We start from the raw sequence: 16,059 nt of genomic DNA, 5'->3' as shown, positions 1-16,059 counted from the left end.
GCATCCCAGCCAGGGCTGGTTTTTCCTTGGTTGCTTTGAACCTCTGGTCTGAATCCCCCTTCTTTCCGAAGCTCCCAGTGTAAACAGAAAATCGGTCACCTGATGCATATGTATGCGCCTGCAGCCGCTGTGGCAGGTGAAGTGGGTGTAGATTACAAACACCTGCGCCTCCAAGCGCCCTGTACCTCGGAGACTCATCCCTGCCACAAGGCTGCCCTGAGGTCTCCACGCTGGAGATAAACAGCCAAGGGCTCTCCCTGCTGTCCCTGGTCACACCCAGGGAGGCCAAGGTACAGGCAGGCACAGCAGGGGCATACTGCTGCATCCTGGGCCCAGGGTGAAGCCCACCACCCGGCCCTCAGCTCTCACCCGCCACACAGATGCTGTGGGGGGTGGCGTCTCAGGTTCCAGAGGGCTCGGTCCTTGTGCAGAACACAGCCCTTTAGGAAGTTGGGGATTCCCGTTCTAATTTTGGCTGGAGCTGTGAAGGGAAGTGTGGAGAGAGGGGGAAAAGCCACATCTGAGGTTGCCGATTTGCATTTCAGGCTGTGGAGGGGGAAAAGAATGAAATGGAGACCCTGAGAAACCCTATGAAAATGGTGCAGACTCGGGCAGGAGACACAGACCTGGCGGGTCCCTGGCAAGGGCTGTGAACTCCAGCAGCCACAGACCCAGGAAGAGCAGCGCAGAGGGCCTGCAGCCCTTCCTCCTCGGCTATTTTCTGTGGCTGGGATCCCCCATGACCCTTCACCCTGCTGCTAACTCGGTGATCACACGTTTTCCCTGGATCAGGGCGGTCAGGGCTGGCTCCACAGGAGCTGGGTGCTGCCCAGGCCCTTCCTGCCCTCCCACCTCCTTGCAGGGGGCTGGGGTGAGCCTGGCAAAAGTGACAGGAGCCTCTAATACAAGGGAAAGACACAAAACCCAACCCCCTGCCACGTGGGCATTTCCCCAGCAAAACAATCCAGAAATAAACCTGCAGGGCAGCCACCCTGCAGAACGAGAAAGGCCAGGAACTTCCTCTCCTCCCTCCGCACCCCATGGGCACCCCAACTACACAGAACTGTGCGACAAAGCTCAAAGGAAGGGAGGAAAATAAAAACAGCTCATTCCTAGAACAAGCGGCCACACGCACAGCCTTCACGACCTACGGTCACGTGGCCCCACCTGGGGCGCCCGGGATCACTCCCGACCCCAGGGGCCCAGGGGCACTGGAGGGGAGGACGGGGCAGGGTTCGGCTCCCACCTCCCACCCAGGGGCCCTTGGCTCGCGCCCTTGAACCACACGCAAGTATTCTTCAGGTCTCGAGGTCCAAACAAGGCAAACTCAGGAGGGGCTCCCCAGACCTGCCGCGGCCGCCCCCTCGCCTCCCCTCCGGGCTGAAAGCGCGACTGGCCCGAAACAGAAAGTTACAGGGCGGCTGCTGTCAGCGCAGGAAGGTGGAGGAAACAGGAAGCGGTGCCCTCCCGAGCTCCCGCCCCCTCCTCCGGCCTCGGAAGAACAAAACCTTCCAGGGAATCCCGGCAGGAGGGGGCGAGGGCGGCCGGGCGTCGCGGGGGCGCGCCGGGCCGCGGCCGGGAGGAGAGGGAGCCCGGGACCCGGGGCGCCACCCGGCCGCCGCGGCCCGCGGGAAAGTAACTTCACACCCGGCGCCCGACTCGCCCCGGGAGGCGCAGAGCCCGGCCCCCGCGCCGCGCCGCCGGCTCCGGGCAGACAAAAGAGCGAGACGCGCACCGGCGGGCGGCGGGCCGGCCGGGCTCCCGCGCGCCCCGCGCACCCCGCGCACCTGGCCGCGCGCGCCCACCCGCAGCCCCGACCCCGGCCCGGGCGGCGAGGGAGGGCACGGGGAGGCGCACAGCTCGCTTACCTGGTAAGTAATACAGAGGCGGCTTCAATCCAAACATGATTCAGATTAGAATTCCATAGTGGCCAGAGAGGGACGAAGAAGGAAATGAAAAATATTAAAACCCAGCAATGAAACAAAAAGCACCGTCCACGCCACGGCGCTCAAAAATGTCCAAAACAATAAAATAAAGGCAAGAAAAGCGATCCCGAGAGCGGCTGGAAAAAAAAAAATCAGCCCCCCCCTAAGATGATCAAAAGGCGCTCTCTCCGGCCAGCCCCGGGCAGTTTCGGCCACCTTGGCCCCGGCAGATCCACAATGAGGTAATTGACGACCCAGGACGGGCCGAGCCTCCACGGCTGCCCGGTGTCTTCGCCGCGTGTGTATTTTCTGCCTTTTGGACTTGAGATGCAAATAAAAAAGGAGGGGAGCTGGTGGAGGGGAGCGGGAGGGAGAGCAAAGAGGAGCGAGAGAAAAATAAAGGGGGGAGGTGAGGGTGATGAAATTGGGGGGTTAAGATCTTCAGGGATTACTCATTTGAAAGAAAAAGAGGAGAGAGGGAAGGGAGAAAAAAAAAAGCAGCCCCCAAGACGTGCGAGTAGCAATCTCTCCTCCATTCAGCCATTTGAATGTCAAGGGCGAGGGTCAAGAGACCTGTTTCCAACAGGGTTTCTCGTTCAGAACCAGAAGGGAAAAGGAAGGGGGCGGCGGGAGGGGGTATCTCTTGTTGCCAAGGAGAAATCGGCTTTGTTTTCGTTTCCCCTTAGCTACTGGGTGAGGAGGGGGGTGGGGGAGAGGAGGAGGGGGCGCGCGGGAGAGGGGAGAGGAGAAAATTAATACCCAAACAGCCAAGAAGTACCGAAGGGGCGATTTCGCCTCGTAAATAAAAGAGGCAGCGATGGCAAACAAGTCTCGGGCAGGGGAGGCAGGCCGAGGGCCTCTCCCCTCCCCCTCGCCAGCGCCGCCACCCCCCTTGGGTTATCTCCTGGCCCGGCGTCCCACCACTGACTCAGACGGAGGGGGTGGGGAAGGAGGAGAAAGAACTCGCGGGGGCTCGAGCCCGGGCAGGAGGAGAGCGGGGAGGCGAGAGCGCACGGCGGTGGAGAGCCCCTCGATCAATTTTCATGCAAGAATCATTATCGGTAAATTGGAAAGCTGGCTGCCTGACAGCAGATTTGTCTCCCCTAATGAAAGCGAGAGGGTAGGGGCGCAGCGGCGGGCGGCTGCAGGCGGCGGCGGCGGCGGCTCCTTCCGTCTCTACGCGGCATCTTCCAGGAGCTCCATGCTTCGCAGGGCGATAATAATAGTTTCACTTGCGATCTCCCCTCCGCGCGGCCAAGAAGCCGGGCCGCAGGTCCATGCGGACAGGATCGGGGCACCGAGAGCCCGGGGCGTGCTGCGCCGGCGGCAGGGTGCTCCCCTCTGCCCCAAAGCGGGGCCGCTTGCAAACAGTGGGCGGCTGCGGGCGCCGCTGGTCCCCCCCCTCCGGCTGCCCAACTCTGCGCTCTGGCTGCCCGCCCGCCCGCCCTCCCCACCCACGTCTGACAGCTGCGGGAGCCGGGAGTTCACCCTCCGCCCGCACCCGGAGGAGGATCCCCATGCGCCCCGGGGGCTGCGGGCAGCCTTTTGTGAAGCCCACGGCGAGCTGCGGAAACGCACTCGCGGCTGCCCTGGTGAGCTCCCAGGGCGGGCAGTTGGTTTCCCTCCTTTCACCGCCCCCCACCCCAACAAAAATCCCTGTTGCAAGTGTAATCAAATGCTTGATACCATCTCCCACACTCTCGCTGCACTGGTGCATTATCAGATCCGGGAAGGCATGCTTCCAGGCAAATAGACCTAATAAATGCTATTACCGGGATTCTGCAAGCCCCGGCTGCACCATAGTAACGAGAGCCCCGGCTAATTTGGTTTAAGAAAACGATCAACTGCACAGAGCGTGTGTGTGAGTGTGCAGCCTGTATCTCTCCTCCCCACGCCGCCTCTCTTTCACACCAGCTCAAGAAGGCCCCATGTGATAATTCCCCAAATCGAAGGGGAAAAAACCCTGCCGCCAAACCACATCCTGTGCGCTCATTGTCCAGCCCAGCGATTTTAAAGAGACAGGATCCATTTACCCACGCCCCTCCTTCCTCCAAACGCACACTGCAAAGCTGCCTCTCAGATGTGACAATTTATTTTCAAGCCCTTTTACCTCCTGAAGGGCCCCTCGGTGGCACAACCAGCCGGAATCACGCCTTGGTGACACTATGAGGTCACCTTTTGACCCCAGATACAATCATAGTTTGAGGAACAGGCTTGAGCCCGCAGGTACGCATAGCCAGACACCACGGTCACGCTAGGCTTGGGTTCCTGCCAACGCTCTCCAACCCCTGGGTAAATCAGGGGTCCCCAGCGGCAGCCCCCCGTCCCTGATAAACGCGGTGGCTTCAGATGACAGCTGAACTCCAGGAATACGATACCCCAGAGGAAAGCTCTGGAGGGCAAATTGGAGGAGATGGGAGGACCCGGGGTGCCTTCTGAGCCCTCGGTGCCACTCACCAACCCCCCCCCCCCGCTAGGAAAATCTTAGATGGGCTGGGCGAAGCGCTCCAAGCGCGGGGCGGGTGGCGCCGCCAACTGCTGGGGCGCTGCGCGCAGGCAGGCGGTGCCTTCCCCCAGGGCCGGGCCGCCGGGGGTGCGAGCAGTACTGGCCCCCGCTGCGCCCCGCCTGGCGCCCCCTCCGCGGGCGGCCGTGCTCGCGGCCCAGGGAGGGCGCCAGGCTGCGGACCCGGAGGAAACTGGCCGCCCGCGCCGCCGCCGGCATCTAGCCGCTCCGCCCCGCGCTGACCCCAGAGGTCGCGCCAGGCCCTCGGCGGCAGCGGCCCTTTGTTTCCGGGGCTGCGGGCGGCGCGCTCCCCGCGCCTCCCGTGGCCCTCGCCGCGACCTTGCGAGGGGGGCACCCGCCAGCCCGAACGAGGCCTGGGCCCAGAGCCGTTCCCGCCCCTCCCGGCCCTCTTCGGGCTCCCACCCGTTTATCACCCACTTATCACCCGCGTGCTGCACAATCTGCGCCCCTCTGGGAGTGGGGGGTTCCAGGACGGCAGCAGACGGCCGGGTGGCCGCCCCCACACCTCACCCTTACCAGCTTGGGAAATGTCGATACTACTGGGGGGGGGGGGAATAAACTATTTTTAAAAGACCCTAAACTATCAGTTTCTGTTGTCATTCTTTTATTGGTTTTTAATTCTCCGGGATTACACGAACAACAGTAGTAATTAATACCAAACCTTCCTCTACTGTATATGTTAATGGCAGGAGCCATAAAAATTAATTTGCAAACATGTCATTACACAATAGCTGCGCAGGCAATAAACCTGTAATTATGGGCCAATCATAGGCAGGGTGCAGAGGGAGGGACGCTCCCCCAATCTGCCAGCGCCCCCCTTCCCCTGCTAAAGTGGGGAAGAGATCCAGAGAGAAGCTTCCATCCGGGAGCCACCTGTGGAGAAGGCACCCAGCCCCTGAGGGTGGGGAAGGCCCTCTCTTCTGGACTTCCCACTGGCCCAGCCTCTGTGCAGGACAGCCACCAGGGCCCTGAAGACTGAAACCAGGAGGCCAGGCCAGACCAGCCTGGGCGAGGTCCAGGGTGCCTGGCTCCTGGGTGCCAAGTACCAGGAAGCAGCCCAGAGAAGAGGCCCCCGGAGCTGGCGGCCTCCTGCAGCCCGTGGGGCTTCCTGTCAAAGGCACACACTCCCCCAATAAGTAGCTGAGTGCCTGCATCGAATTATCTTAAAATGCTCAGGCCAAACCCTAATTGCTTGGAGCTCCACCCTGGGGAAGAGGCAGCCCAAGATTCTAGTGATGGCTAAGCTCTTTTTGCCCTGAGTTGCCATCTCCAAGTAGGCTAGTGACATTTCCTGGTGAGGGGGACCTTGGTAGGGGAGGAAAATATGAGATTATGAGATGCACTCTGGGAGGGGGCGGCACCCCAGGTCCCGACCTGATGCCAAACAGCTGAAAAATAGGAGGCACCCGGCAGGCCTGCGGCAGCTTCCCGGCCGCCCACGGATGAATGGCTCGGTTGTCTGCCTAATGTGGCTGAACGCGGAGCTGGATGGAGTCCCCTTCCCACTGGCCCTTGTGGCTTGGCTGTGGTTTTTGGAACCCATCACTACAGCCATTCATTCCCAGGGGGAGCCAGCCCTTCTCTGGGGGTGCCATGACCTAGCTGGGGAGGGGAGCTGCAGCCGGGCTGGGCCACACCTGGACCAGCTAGCCGCCTGGTGTCCAGGGAGGCAGCGTCCTCCAGATTTCACGGGTGTGGCCCTGCCCTGTCCGTCCGTCCGTCCGTCCAGGTCTCCTCTGGGGAGGGGTCAGGCATGTATGGAGCAGAGACAGCAAGGCCCACTGGGCCTCCCAGAGCCCAGCCTCCGATTGATAGGCCCTTCTTGAAGGCTGGGGACACTGCAGGGCAAACTCTCCCCCCACCTCCCTGGGAGACCCCTGCCCGCCTGGCAGGAAGTCAAGCAAGGGTGGGCCCCACCTCCCAGGGCCGCATTTTGGGGGGCAAAGCCAAGGCCTCATTTCTCAGTGGGGACAGAGCTGGAGGCTGGGCTGCCTGCTAGCAGGGCCCCTCCCCACCCCCACCGCGGCACCTTCAAAATGGAGGGGCCCAGACTCCCTCTAGTGGGGCTGCCCTTGCCTCAGCACAGACAGCGTCAGAGTCAGCAGAACACAGTAAAAATAGCCCCCCAGCGCATGCCAGGGAGGCCGCGGCCGCCAGCTGCACCCAGCCCGCTCAGGCGGCCCCAGGCCGGCGGCCACCTCGTCTTCTGGAGAAGGTGCAAGGGAGCCGCTCCCCACGGGTTCCAGGAAAGGGGACAGCACGGCTGGCTGGGCAGGCCTGCAGGGCTGGCGGCCTGCCTCCTTTAGGAGGGAAGGGCAGGCTCTTCTGGTGCTGTCGGTGCGGCCTGCTGTTCTGAGCTCTTCCTGTGATAACACACTGGATCCTCACCACAGTCCTGTTCAAGGTCACCCTGAGGAGTTCCAGTTTCCAGATGAGGCACAGAGAGGTGGGGCACCCTGCCAGAGGACACACAGCCAATAGGTGGCAGAGTCTGAGCCCCAGCTGGCTCTCAAGCCTGTGTTCCCCACCGTGAGGGTTGGAGTCAGACAGACTCGACCCCGTCTCCAGCTGGGGGCCCCAACTCGGGCAGTGACATCAAGGTTTTCAGCCTCAGTTTCTCCAACTGGAGATGAGGTGATCCACTCCTGCCTTCCAGACGATGGGTGGAGCCACGGCAGCCCAGGGGCTGAGGTGACCCGCAGGCCCTGTGCCTTCCTGTGGGTGTGGTCTCTGCTGGGACTTGCCCACCCCCAGGACACACACACCACTTGACTATCACCAAGTGTTGTCCCCAGGACAGGAAGCCCAGAGGAGTGAGGTCGGCCCAGGGGCAGGCTGGGGACCCACATGCCCGGTTCCTCCCTGGGCAGGCTCTGGTCCTGAGGTCGTGGGCGTGCTGTGTCCAAAACAAGCCAGGTCCAAGGTCACCTCACTGTGACATTCCACAGGCCCAGGTGCTGCTGCCACCTGTGAGCAGCATCACCCTCAGGGTTCCAGCGTCTGCCTGGTCTGGGGTCTGCTGTGCCGGGGATCTGGGCTGCTCCCTGCCCAGGCCCTGGGGTGGCCCCAAACCCAGTGACCAGTGTCCTTATCTAAAAAGAAGAAGAGGAAAGAGGACAGGGGTAAAGGCCATGGGAGGCCAGAGGCAGGGACCGAGCCACTGGCCATAAGCTGAGGAGCCCCTGAGCCACCAGGCGCTGGGGCAGGAAGGGGCCTCCCTGGGCCCCCCAGAGCAGTGTGGCCCTGGGACACTGGGCTCAGGACTCCCGTCCTCCTGGGCCCTCAGAATGAATCCTGCTGCCCAGCTTGTAGCAGCGCGTCACAGTGGCTACAGGGCACTCACGCGTGCTGTCACCTCTGTACCCTGGGCGCCACCTAGGCCAGCTGTGCTTCAGCGCTGCTTGGCCTGAGTGAGGCTGCAGCGTCCAGAGGCCCTGGGCAGGGTGGCCCGGGCAGGGTGGCCCCAGAAAGGGAGGAGGACCTCACGGGCGACGTGCCCACCCTCCAGCCTCACCCTCTGCTGACACCCACTTGCAGGCTGGGGTGACGCAAGTGTGGCCACTGCCCAGGGGCTGCCCAGCCGCCTCCCTGAGGCTCAGCCTGTGAGGGGCAACTCTGAGGCCTGCCCTGTCTCGTGGCCCCCAAGGCCTGGGGGTCAGTGGCAGCACGAGTCCTTGGGGACTGGCCTTTCTCCAAACACGTTGCCCTCAGCCCAGCCTCCCATGCAGCTGCCCAGGGCCAGAGGGCCGAGTACTGGGCAAGAGAACTTAACGCGGTACCGACCGGCCACATGCAGGCCTGGCCCAGGCCCCGGCATGGTCCCCCACGTGCTGTCTGGTCTGCGCGGCGGGGTCTGTCCAGGATGACCCCCAGCCCCCGTGTCGGGACAGAGCACCTCCACCCGGCCCACCTGACCTGACCCACCGTGGTCACCTGGGACTCGGGGACATGGGCCACGGGGCTCCTCCTGACTGCGCTGGTGCTGGCCACACGGTGGGTGCCCTGTGCTGGGGCTCGTCCCCAGGACCCCCGTGGGCTCAGACGTGTCCCCATGGAGGGAGGAGGACAGGGAGGCCTGTGGGGAAGAGGGGGCAGGACGTGGCCGGACTGCCTGGCTGGTTGGCCGTGGCCTGTCCTCTCTGAAGCATGGCCAGGGCACCCTTGCCATGTCAGCCTCTGGGCCAGGTGACCCTGTGCCCCGCAGGACCCTGGCAGCACACGTGGCCCCACCCACCCGTGCTCAAAGGACACCCTCACTGTGGCCACCACTGGAGCCTGGGCGGGGGTGGTGACAAGAGGCAGAGCCACCCACAGACCAGGAACCGCTTTCAGCCTCCACAGCAAACTCGGGTGGAACCAAGTGCTGGGACACGGGCTGCAATCACAGTCCTGACCCCATGTCCCAGAGCCAGTCTCTGGGGTGTTCCAGGGGTGGACTACCCCAGGACCATGTCCACTCAGAGAGGACGCCGGTCCCACTGCAGTCTGCCCCCATCCCAGGGCAGCGGGGCTCTGGCCTGCTCTGGCCTTCTGTCTCCTCCTCTGCAGGACACTTGGGCCGAGTGATCCCGCAGGCTCCCAGCCCGAGAGCCCATGATTAATAAAACTCAGACGCACCATCTGCTCGCTCTCACATTTAGGAAACCGCAGGATTTCCACGGGAAAGCTGCCCCGAGCACTCGGCCCCTCCTTCCTGGCGGACAGAGCCAGTGCGTGCCACACCCTCCCCGAGCCCGCACTGGCACCCGGAGCCCCCTGCTCCCGCCCCATGTCGGAATCCGGGCCACGAGGGCAGGGGCTGCCCCGCAAAGCCGGAGCCCCGGGCCCGCCCCACGCCCACCCGAGCTGTGCCAGGTGCAGTCCTGGCAGCCGCCGTCCCAGGCTTCCTGACACCTGGCGCCAACCTGGTGTTGCCCCCTCTCGGCTCCCCCCAGTGCAACAGGGACAGGACCCCGTCAGGAGGGTCAGACCAGGGGCGCAGGCCGACGGCGGCAGGCAGGGACGCAGAGTGTGCTGACCAGCTGCGTGGGGCTGTGCCCCAGCTCACCCACACGGTCCCCAGGAGCCTGGCCTCCCACTGGCCCTTCACCGTCCAGGTGCCCTGGGGTCCAGCACAACAAACAAAGAAAGGGGCTCTCAGGCCAGCCCCCCCCCAGCTCCGGGAAGAGCCTCTGCACTGTGCATGTGGCCTGCACACCTGGGGACAGGACCTGCCAGGTCAGGCGAGCCCACCCCATCCCTGCCCCAAGCCCAGTCTGCACTCTGCCTGAGGGCTAGTGGGACAGGGAGACCAGAGGCCCTGTGGCAGCCTGGGGCAGCAGGTGACCACGGGGCCCACTCTGCAGCCTCCTCCAGGGTCTGGTTCTGCCTCTGCAGGGTCCAGCAGGGGGGGCTGGCCTCTAGCAGAGCCCAGCCCACGCCCAGCACTCCAGGGCGGCTCCGCTTGCTGGACGGCCCTGTCCAGTGGGTGCTCCCACTCTGGCCCTTCACCCCCACCCCCTGCCCAGCCGTCTCGGGCTCCCCTCTGCTGCTGCCCTGGCCACTCTGGACGCAGTGCCTGCTGCCCCCCACCCCTCTCCTCCGGGCTCTGCCCCCTGCCCCTACCCCGACACGGCGCCCTGCTTGGAGAAGGGGCTTTGCTCATAACAGCCCCCAGCATCAAGCCCAAAGCTAGAAAAGCACAGACGCACCCTGGAAAAGCACCCAGGGCTGCGCCGACTGAGTGAGCAGGCTGGAGGGACAGGGACAGGGCGCCCAGAGCTCACCCAGCAGGGGACGGGTCTGCCTGCAGATCCTGGGACACTTGGGCTTCTGCTTTTATGGCCTGGGGGTCCAGGGGACAGAGGCACAGCCTTGGGCATGTGGTGGGCCCTAGGAGACCCTCCCTCAGGGAGCCCTCTCCAAAGAAGAGCCTGCCCAGCTCTGGGTGGGGGTGCGGCCATCAGCCCTGGGCTGCACAGGGTGGCTTCAAAGCAGCCTTGTGCCGGGCGCCTGCCAGGGCAAACCCAAGTCCTCCTGGCCTTGACTCACACCTGCGAAAAGTCCCTGCTCACCGACCAGCACCGGGTCAGAAAGAGCCGGCACACAAGTCACCAGGGGTCTCGCTCCCTGACCCGGAACCAGCCGCCACAACAGCAGACAGAAGCAGGTCCAGGAGCCTCGAGGTGGCCCTCGGGAGGCAGGTCAGGCGCTCTCCCGCGGCCAGCAGAGGGAGGGCACCGTGAGGGCGGAGGAGGTCCCAGGAGGAGCAGCACCGCCCACCGTCCACCAGGACAGACGCCCACAGGGCAGGGGCTCTGCTTCCTTCCAGGCCTGACCCCAGAGCCCTGCCCTGCAGCAGGACCTCAGCAGGACCTGCAGGCAAACTCAGGAAAGGCCAGTGGCTGGGGGAGAGGAGGCCAGTGTCCCCGTGTCCCTCCTCCGTGACCCTCCTCTGTGTAAAGGCCGGCGCTAATGAAAAGCCAGCGGCCTCCTGGGCGGAGCGCAGCCCAGCGGTGTGATGGCCGCGCAGAGCTGGTCCTCCAGGCCAGACCAGCGCCCCCGCCGCTGTGATTGCAGCTCTGGGTCCTTGTGAGGCCCCGTGGCCCGGCTCCCAGAGCCTCTGCCAGGGATTCTTTCTGCGGGGGCAATGTTGGTGGCTGCAATTAGCTGAGCGGGCATCTTTGTCCCCGCCAAAGCACTCGATTGCAGGTGTGATTAGGCTCCCTCACCCCTGAAATCCGCAGAGAGCGCCGCCTTGACTAACTGCACCCACAATTAAGTGCTTACGGGCTTGTGGCTGCGGCGGCAAAGCAGGCACGCGGCTAATAGCTGGACGCGGAGCAGGTTTTCAGAAGCAGCCACCGTGCTGCAGACCCCCGCTCTCCGCGTGTGCTGTTCAAACGCTCTGTCCAGCTGGGAAGGATGGGGAAAGACAAACACGCCAATTAGCCGGGTCCACACACAAATAAACGGCACAGCTCCTTAATTAAGCCACTTGCAGGAGTGGGAAGGACCCCAGGAAGACGGGAAGGACACAGTTGCCCCTGCAGGGCCGGAGCTGGGCAGGCCCCAGGCCTGGAGGAGCACCCACGGTGGACGCCACGCTGGCCGGCACGGAATGGCAGAGCTGGGGGCTGCTGGCCCTCCAAGGACCACAGAGAGCAGGGGCGAAGTCCCAGCAGCCCCCAGGGCAGGAGGGAGGCAGGGGGTGGGGCTAGGAGGACGGCAGGTGGCCTAACACCTGTGAGGGAGGCCCACAGGAAGGGATCTCCTGCCTGTGCTTTCCCAGAGCGGCTCCCCCACTGACCTGCTTCTGCCTGGCCTCCCCCTCGGCCTCCCCCTCGGCCTCCCCGGGGCCTCAGAGGTTGGCAAAGTCCAAAACCAAGGCCCTGGCTGCCTCCAAGGCTCGTCAAGACACCTCCCGCTGAGCCCGGGGCCAGCTCCCTGGCAGCTTCTGGAAGGAAGGAAGGACCCACGGTGGAGGTCAGGACGGCCCAGGCTGGGAGGGGACAGCTGCTGGGGACGCGGGTGGCTTGGTCACCAACACGTGTGCACGCCCTGCTGGCTGCATCGCTTTCCAGGAAGACCCAGCGGACAGCAGGCCTAGGTGGACTGTCCCTCCCTCGCCCCAGCCAGCCACCAGGAGCTCTCACGGTCCTGGCCAGGATGAAGGGCGAGGCCAAGGCAGAAAATTAACAGCCCACGGCTCTGGCTGGTCAGCCCTGGGTCTGAATGGCCAGCCTCTGTCCTCTGGTCCCCTCTATTCCAGGTATCCTGGGGGCAGGCTGGTCTGCTGGTATGAATCTGCCCAGGGAGGACGGACTCTGAGGTCACTGTGAGGCGTGGCTCTGGGGGCTCCCAGCCTCCTGCTGCCTGCTGCCCCAGGGTCTTGGCACTGGGCTGGCCTCACTAGAGCTCCCTCCCAGCTGTCCACAGGCTACCTGAACGTCACACCTTGAGAGTCCCATGGCCCTGCACATCATCTCACCCGAGTCCCTCATTGTGGGTTGGCAGCACTTTGTCCCTGAGCTTAACGGATGTTTTCTGTCACCTGTTGTCCCCTCACCATGCCGCGTGGGCCTGGCTGCAGTGACGGAATAAGGGAAGGAGCCTGAGACCTGGGCTGGGGCTGAAGCCGTCCAGGGCACGGCTCGTGGGGGGCCAGCATGTCACCTGGCTGGGCATGGGGCCTGTCCAGCTGCTCTAGGGCTTTGGAAGCTTCCAGGGAGTGGAAAGGTCCTCCACCCAGGGTGTCCGCTCCCCGGCAGCTGGCCTGGGCGGCCGAGCCCTGGGCCTCCTTTAGCTCTGCCTCCAGGTCTTCAGAGCTTGGCTTGAGGCCAGGACTCCCAGGGCTCCCAGGACTGCCGCCGGCTCCTCTGTCCACCCTCTTGCCACCACCTGCCCACAAGTGTCTGTGAGGAGCCGGGCTCCTCTTACCTGGCCACTCCTGCCCTTCAGTGTCCAGGGGACAGAGGAGGTGGCCACGCAGGAGTGGGCGCCGCGTGCTGGCCACCCGCCATGCTGCCACGGCAGGGCATCTGAATCTCGTCTCGGCTTGGCTGGGCCTGACCGTCCACTCTGGCTCTTCCTGACAGGCTGCAGGCCAGGGGCGCTCTGACCACGCCAGGCCCCCTCCTCAGGGAGCACCTGGCCCCACCACAGGGCAACTGCCCTTGCTGCCCAGAGGCCAATCTGGTGCCTCCAGGATGTCCCTTGGGATCAGTGGTCTGCCTGGTCAGTGCCCAGTCCCTCCACGGTGCGGCCGCCACCCCAGTCACCCCGACATGTCCTTGGAGAGGCCAAGCCCCTCCTTGCCCTTCAACACAGCCCTGGAGGGTGGCATGTAGGATGGCCAGCCCAGAGTGGGCAGGATGGCCTGGGCCAACCCACTGCCCCCGGGGGCTGAGACCCCTCCTGCCTCAGCTTCCCCGTGGCCCGAGGGGGAGGAAGGAGCCCCCACCTGGGAGTGCGGAGTACTCCAGGCCTTGGTGAGGTGGTGCCTGGGGGCTGGGAGGCCCCACGGAGGTCCATGCCCAGGGCAGAGGCTGCAAGGCCTCCCCCAGTTCTCTCCTCCTGGAGGTCAGCACCGCGGTAGCCGTCCTGCCCCGGGCTCAGGAAGGGCCCTGCTTCCACCCGTGCCCACTGCAAGGGCCAGGCCAGGGTGGACGGCGTTCCCAGAAGAGCGGGCCAGCCCGGGCCTTGGCCTCCCTGGCGGAGGCAGCCAGGGAGCCTGTGGAAGCCCAGAGCTTCCTGGCCTCCAGCCAGACCCCAGGAGCCTCCCTGATGACCGGCTGAACCCTGCTAATCCTTTGGCGGCTGTCCCCCCTCGGTGTCCGCCGGCCACAGCTCAGCCTGACGGGTCTTCCATCTGTGGATCCCAAAGCCAGGCCTGAGGCCGGGCGAAGGGTGGGTGCCCGATAAGTGCTTGTCTGGAATACAGCAGGAGCTCCACACACGCCCCTTGGGAGACCACAAGGGCCAGCTGTGAGGTGGTGCCGGGGGAATTGACCCTGGGCACGCTGGGCGGGGGTCTCACCGGGTGCCCTGGGCACTGGCAAGGACCTACTGAGGTCCCACCCACTTCTCCTTTCCCGTATCACCCGCTACCCGCAGCCTCTTCCTCTTATCAGCAAACGGTCACACCCCGGGGGACAGTGGCTTAGCTTTCTTATCCTCTTCTCTGGGGAGCCCGATAAGGTGCCCAACCTTTACCCTCTGCCGCTCCCTCCCTCCCCGGCTAGAAAACCTCCCAGAGGCTGGGGGCGGGGGCTTCCGGGCCACCCCACTGACCCCCATGGCCCAGGCGGAGAGGGAAGGAAGTGCCGAGCCTGGGTTCCCCATCTGGGAGGCCCTCTGCCCCCTGGAGACCCTGCGGTGGGGGGGGATGTTGGAGCAGCCTGGCAGCTGGTGGTCTGCCCCGCCAGGGGGCCGTCTGCGCTGGTCATCCTGGCACCAGGAGGCGGGTGCTCACAGGGCAAGTACGGCTGGAGGGGTTGGAGCTGGTGCAGGGCTCGCCAGGGGCCAGCCCGCGAGGGCCCGGGCAGGGGCTGTGGGGGCTGCGGGCTGGGAGTCCCAGCAGGTGTCCTGCTTGTTGGACACGCGGGGACCTGCACTATGCCACACGTGCACTGCTCCCCGAGGCCCGGGCCTAGCCGCTCAGAGGACAGACCCCAGGAGAGAGCCAGCACCTGTAGCACCCAGCCTAGGAACAGGCCAAAGCCCCAGTGGACACCACTCAGCCATGCCAAGGACCGGCCACCGCACTCACACGGAGGGGACCGCTGGCCCAGGTGGGAAGGGCGCAGATGGAGGAGCAAAGGCGCCTGTGAGCGCGTCTGCACGCCCAGGCCGCGGGGTCCGGGTGCCCCCAGGAGCCATGGGCCACTGAGAAAGAGCAGCGCGTGCCCCACAACCCAAGACAGCGAGGTGCGCGGGCACAGGGTGCCGGAGGACCCTGCCCAGGGGGCAGGCGCACACAGGGGCTCCGCGGCCCCTGGAGTCCTGGCCCTCACCCCCAGGGGGCAGGGGAGCCGCGGGCTGGCCGGGCCGCACCAGAGTCTCGACCACAGCGATGGACGACCCTGAGTGGTGGCTGTCACCCTGGGCTACGCCGGGACCAGTGGAGAAGCCAAGGGTCGAAGCCAGCCCCAGCGAGGGACAGCACAGAGCGGTCCCCAGGCCTGGCTGCGGCTGAGGGATGGGGAGGGTTCTGAGCCGTGCGCTGGGCAGGCCTAGGTGGGCAGAGGCCACCACGAGGAGGTCCGAGGCAGCCCCGCGGCAGTCAGCCGGCTCCGTGTTGATTTTGTGTTTGGCAGAACTGGGGACTGAACCCATGCGTCTGCCACGGAGCTGCAGCCCTGGCCCTGTCTCTCCTGAGACCGAGGGGCTGAGGTGGCCTGGAACATGGGACCCTCCCGCCTCAGCCTTCCAAGTCGCTAGGATCACGGGTGTGGCCACCATGCCTGTAAGTAAGGACGGGCGGGACACTGGCTCTCTGAGCCACCGCTGGGGCCAGATACCAGCCAGCTCCCCACCACAGCACACGCCAGAGCAGGTCATGCTAGATGTCACTCCAGGGCCTGCTGGGCCTGGACCTGCCAGCCTGGGCACAGAGACAGTCTGTGGAGTGGTGAGGACCGGCCGGGGGCACCTGCGTACTCCTGGGGAGACCTCAAGCCCCCGCAGTCCCAGTGTCACCACACCACCCAGGCCACGGCACGACTCGGGACAGAGATGTTTTGTGACAGGTTCCTGCCCCTTCTCAGAACAGGTGGCCTCAAAAGACATCTGTGGGCAGGGCCCCAGGCCAGAGCAGCGGTGTGTCCTGCCCTCAGCCCAACGTGGGACCGGACGGACGCAGCCTCCGCCCTGAGCCCGCCACAGGGACCCCCGGAAGGGAACGGCGGGCACACTTGCGGACACCGGTGGGGTCAGCACGGGGGGAGGACCGAGGGCCTGGACGGAGTGCGCCCAGCTCAGATCCCACCACCCCTGTCCAGCTGTGGCCTGGGGGTGGCTCTCGAGTCTCGCTGGCTACCGAGTCCGCGAGGAACACGAGGCACAGGCAGCTCCTAAGAGCCTCGTGCCCCGCTCGCACCCTGGGGCAAGGCCCACGCTGGCCACTGGTCA

General features: G+C 65.0%; 1 protein-coding gene across 5 annotated transcripts in view; it reads right to left on the bottom strand.

Annotated features, from left to right (window-relative positions):
• Window positions 1–16,059, bottom strand: part of Gse1 (Gse1 coiled-coil protein) — a 292,453-nt gene that overhangs the window by 83,927 nt on the left and 192,467 nt on the right. The window contains exon 1 of one of the 5 annotated variants that reach the window (XM_026401816.2): window positions 1,869–2,350. The exons of the other annotated variants lie outside the window; for them this stretch is intronic. Within the exon in view, the coding sequence (XP_026257601.2) occupies window positions 1,869–1,905 (37 nt within the window). The 5' untranslated portion in view covers window positions 1,906–2,350. Of the gene's footprint in view, window positions 1–1,868; window positions 2,351–16,059 lie in introns of those variants that run through there. 5 annotated transcript variants of the gene reach the window in all.

The sequence above is a fragment of the Urocitellus parryii genome, chromosome 15 (assembly GCF_045843805.1).
Source record: "Urocitellus parryii isolate mUroPar1 chromosome 15, mUroPar1.hap1, whole genome shotgun sequence".
In the NCBI taxonomy this organism is placed as follows: domain Eukaryota; kingdom Metazoa; phylum Chordata; class Mammalia; order Rodentia; family Sciuridae; genus Urocitellus; species Urocitellus parryii.
This window is presented reverse-complemented; position numbering and strand designations above follow the sequence as displayed.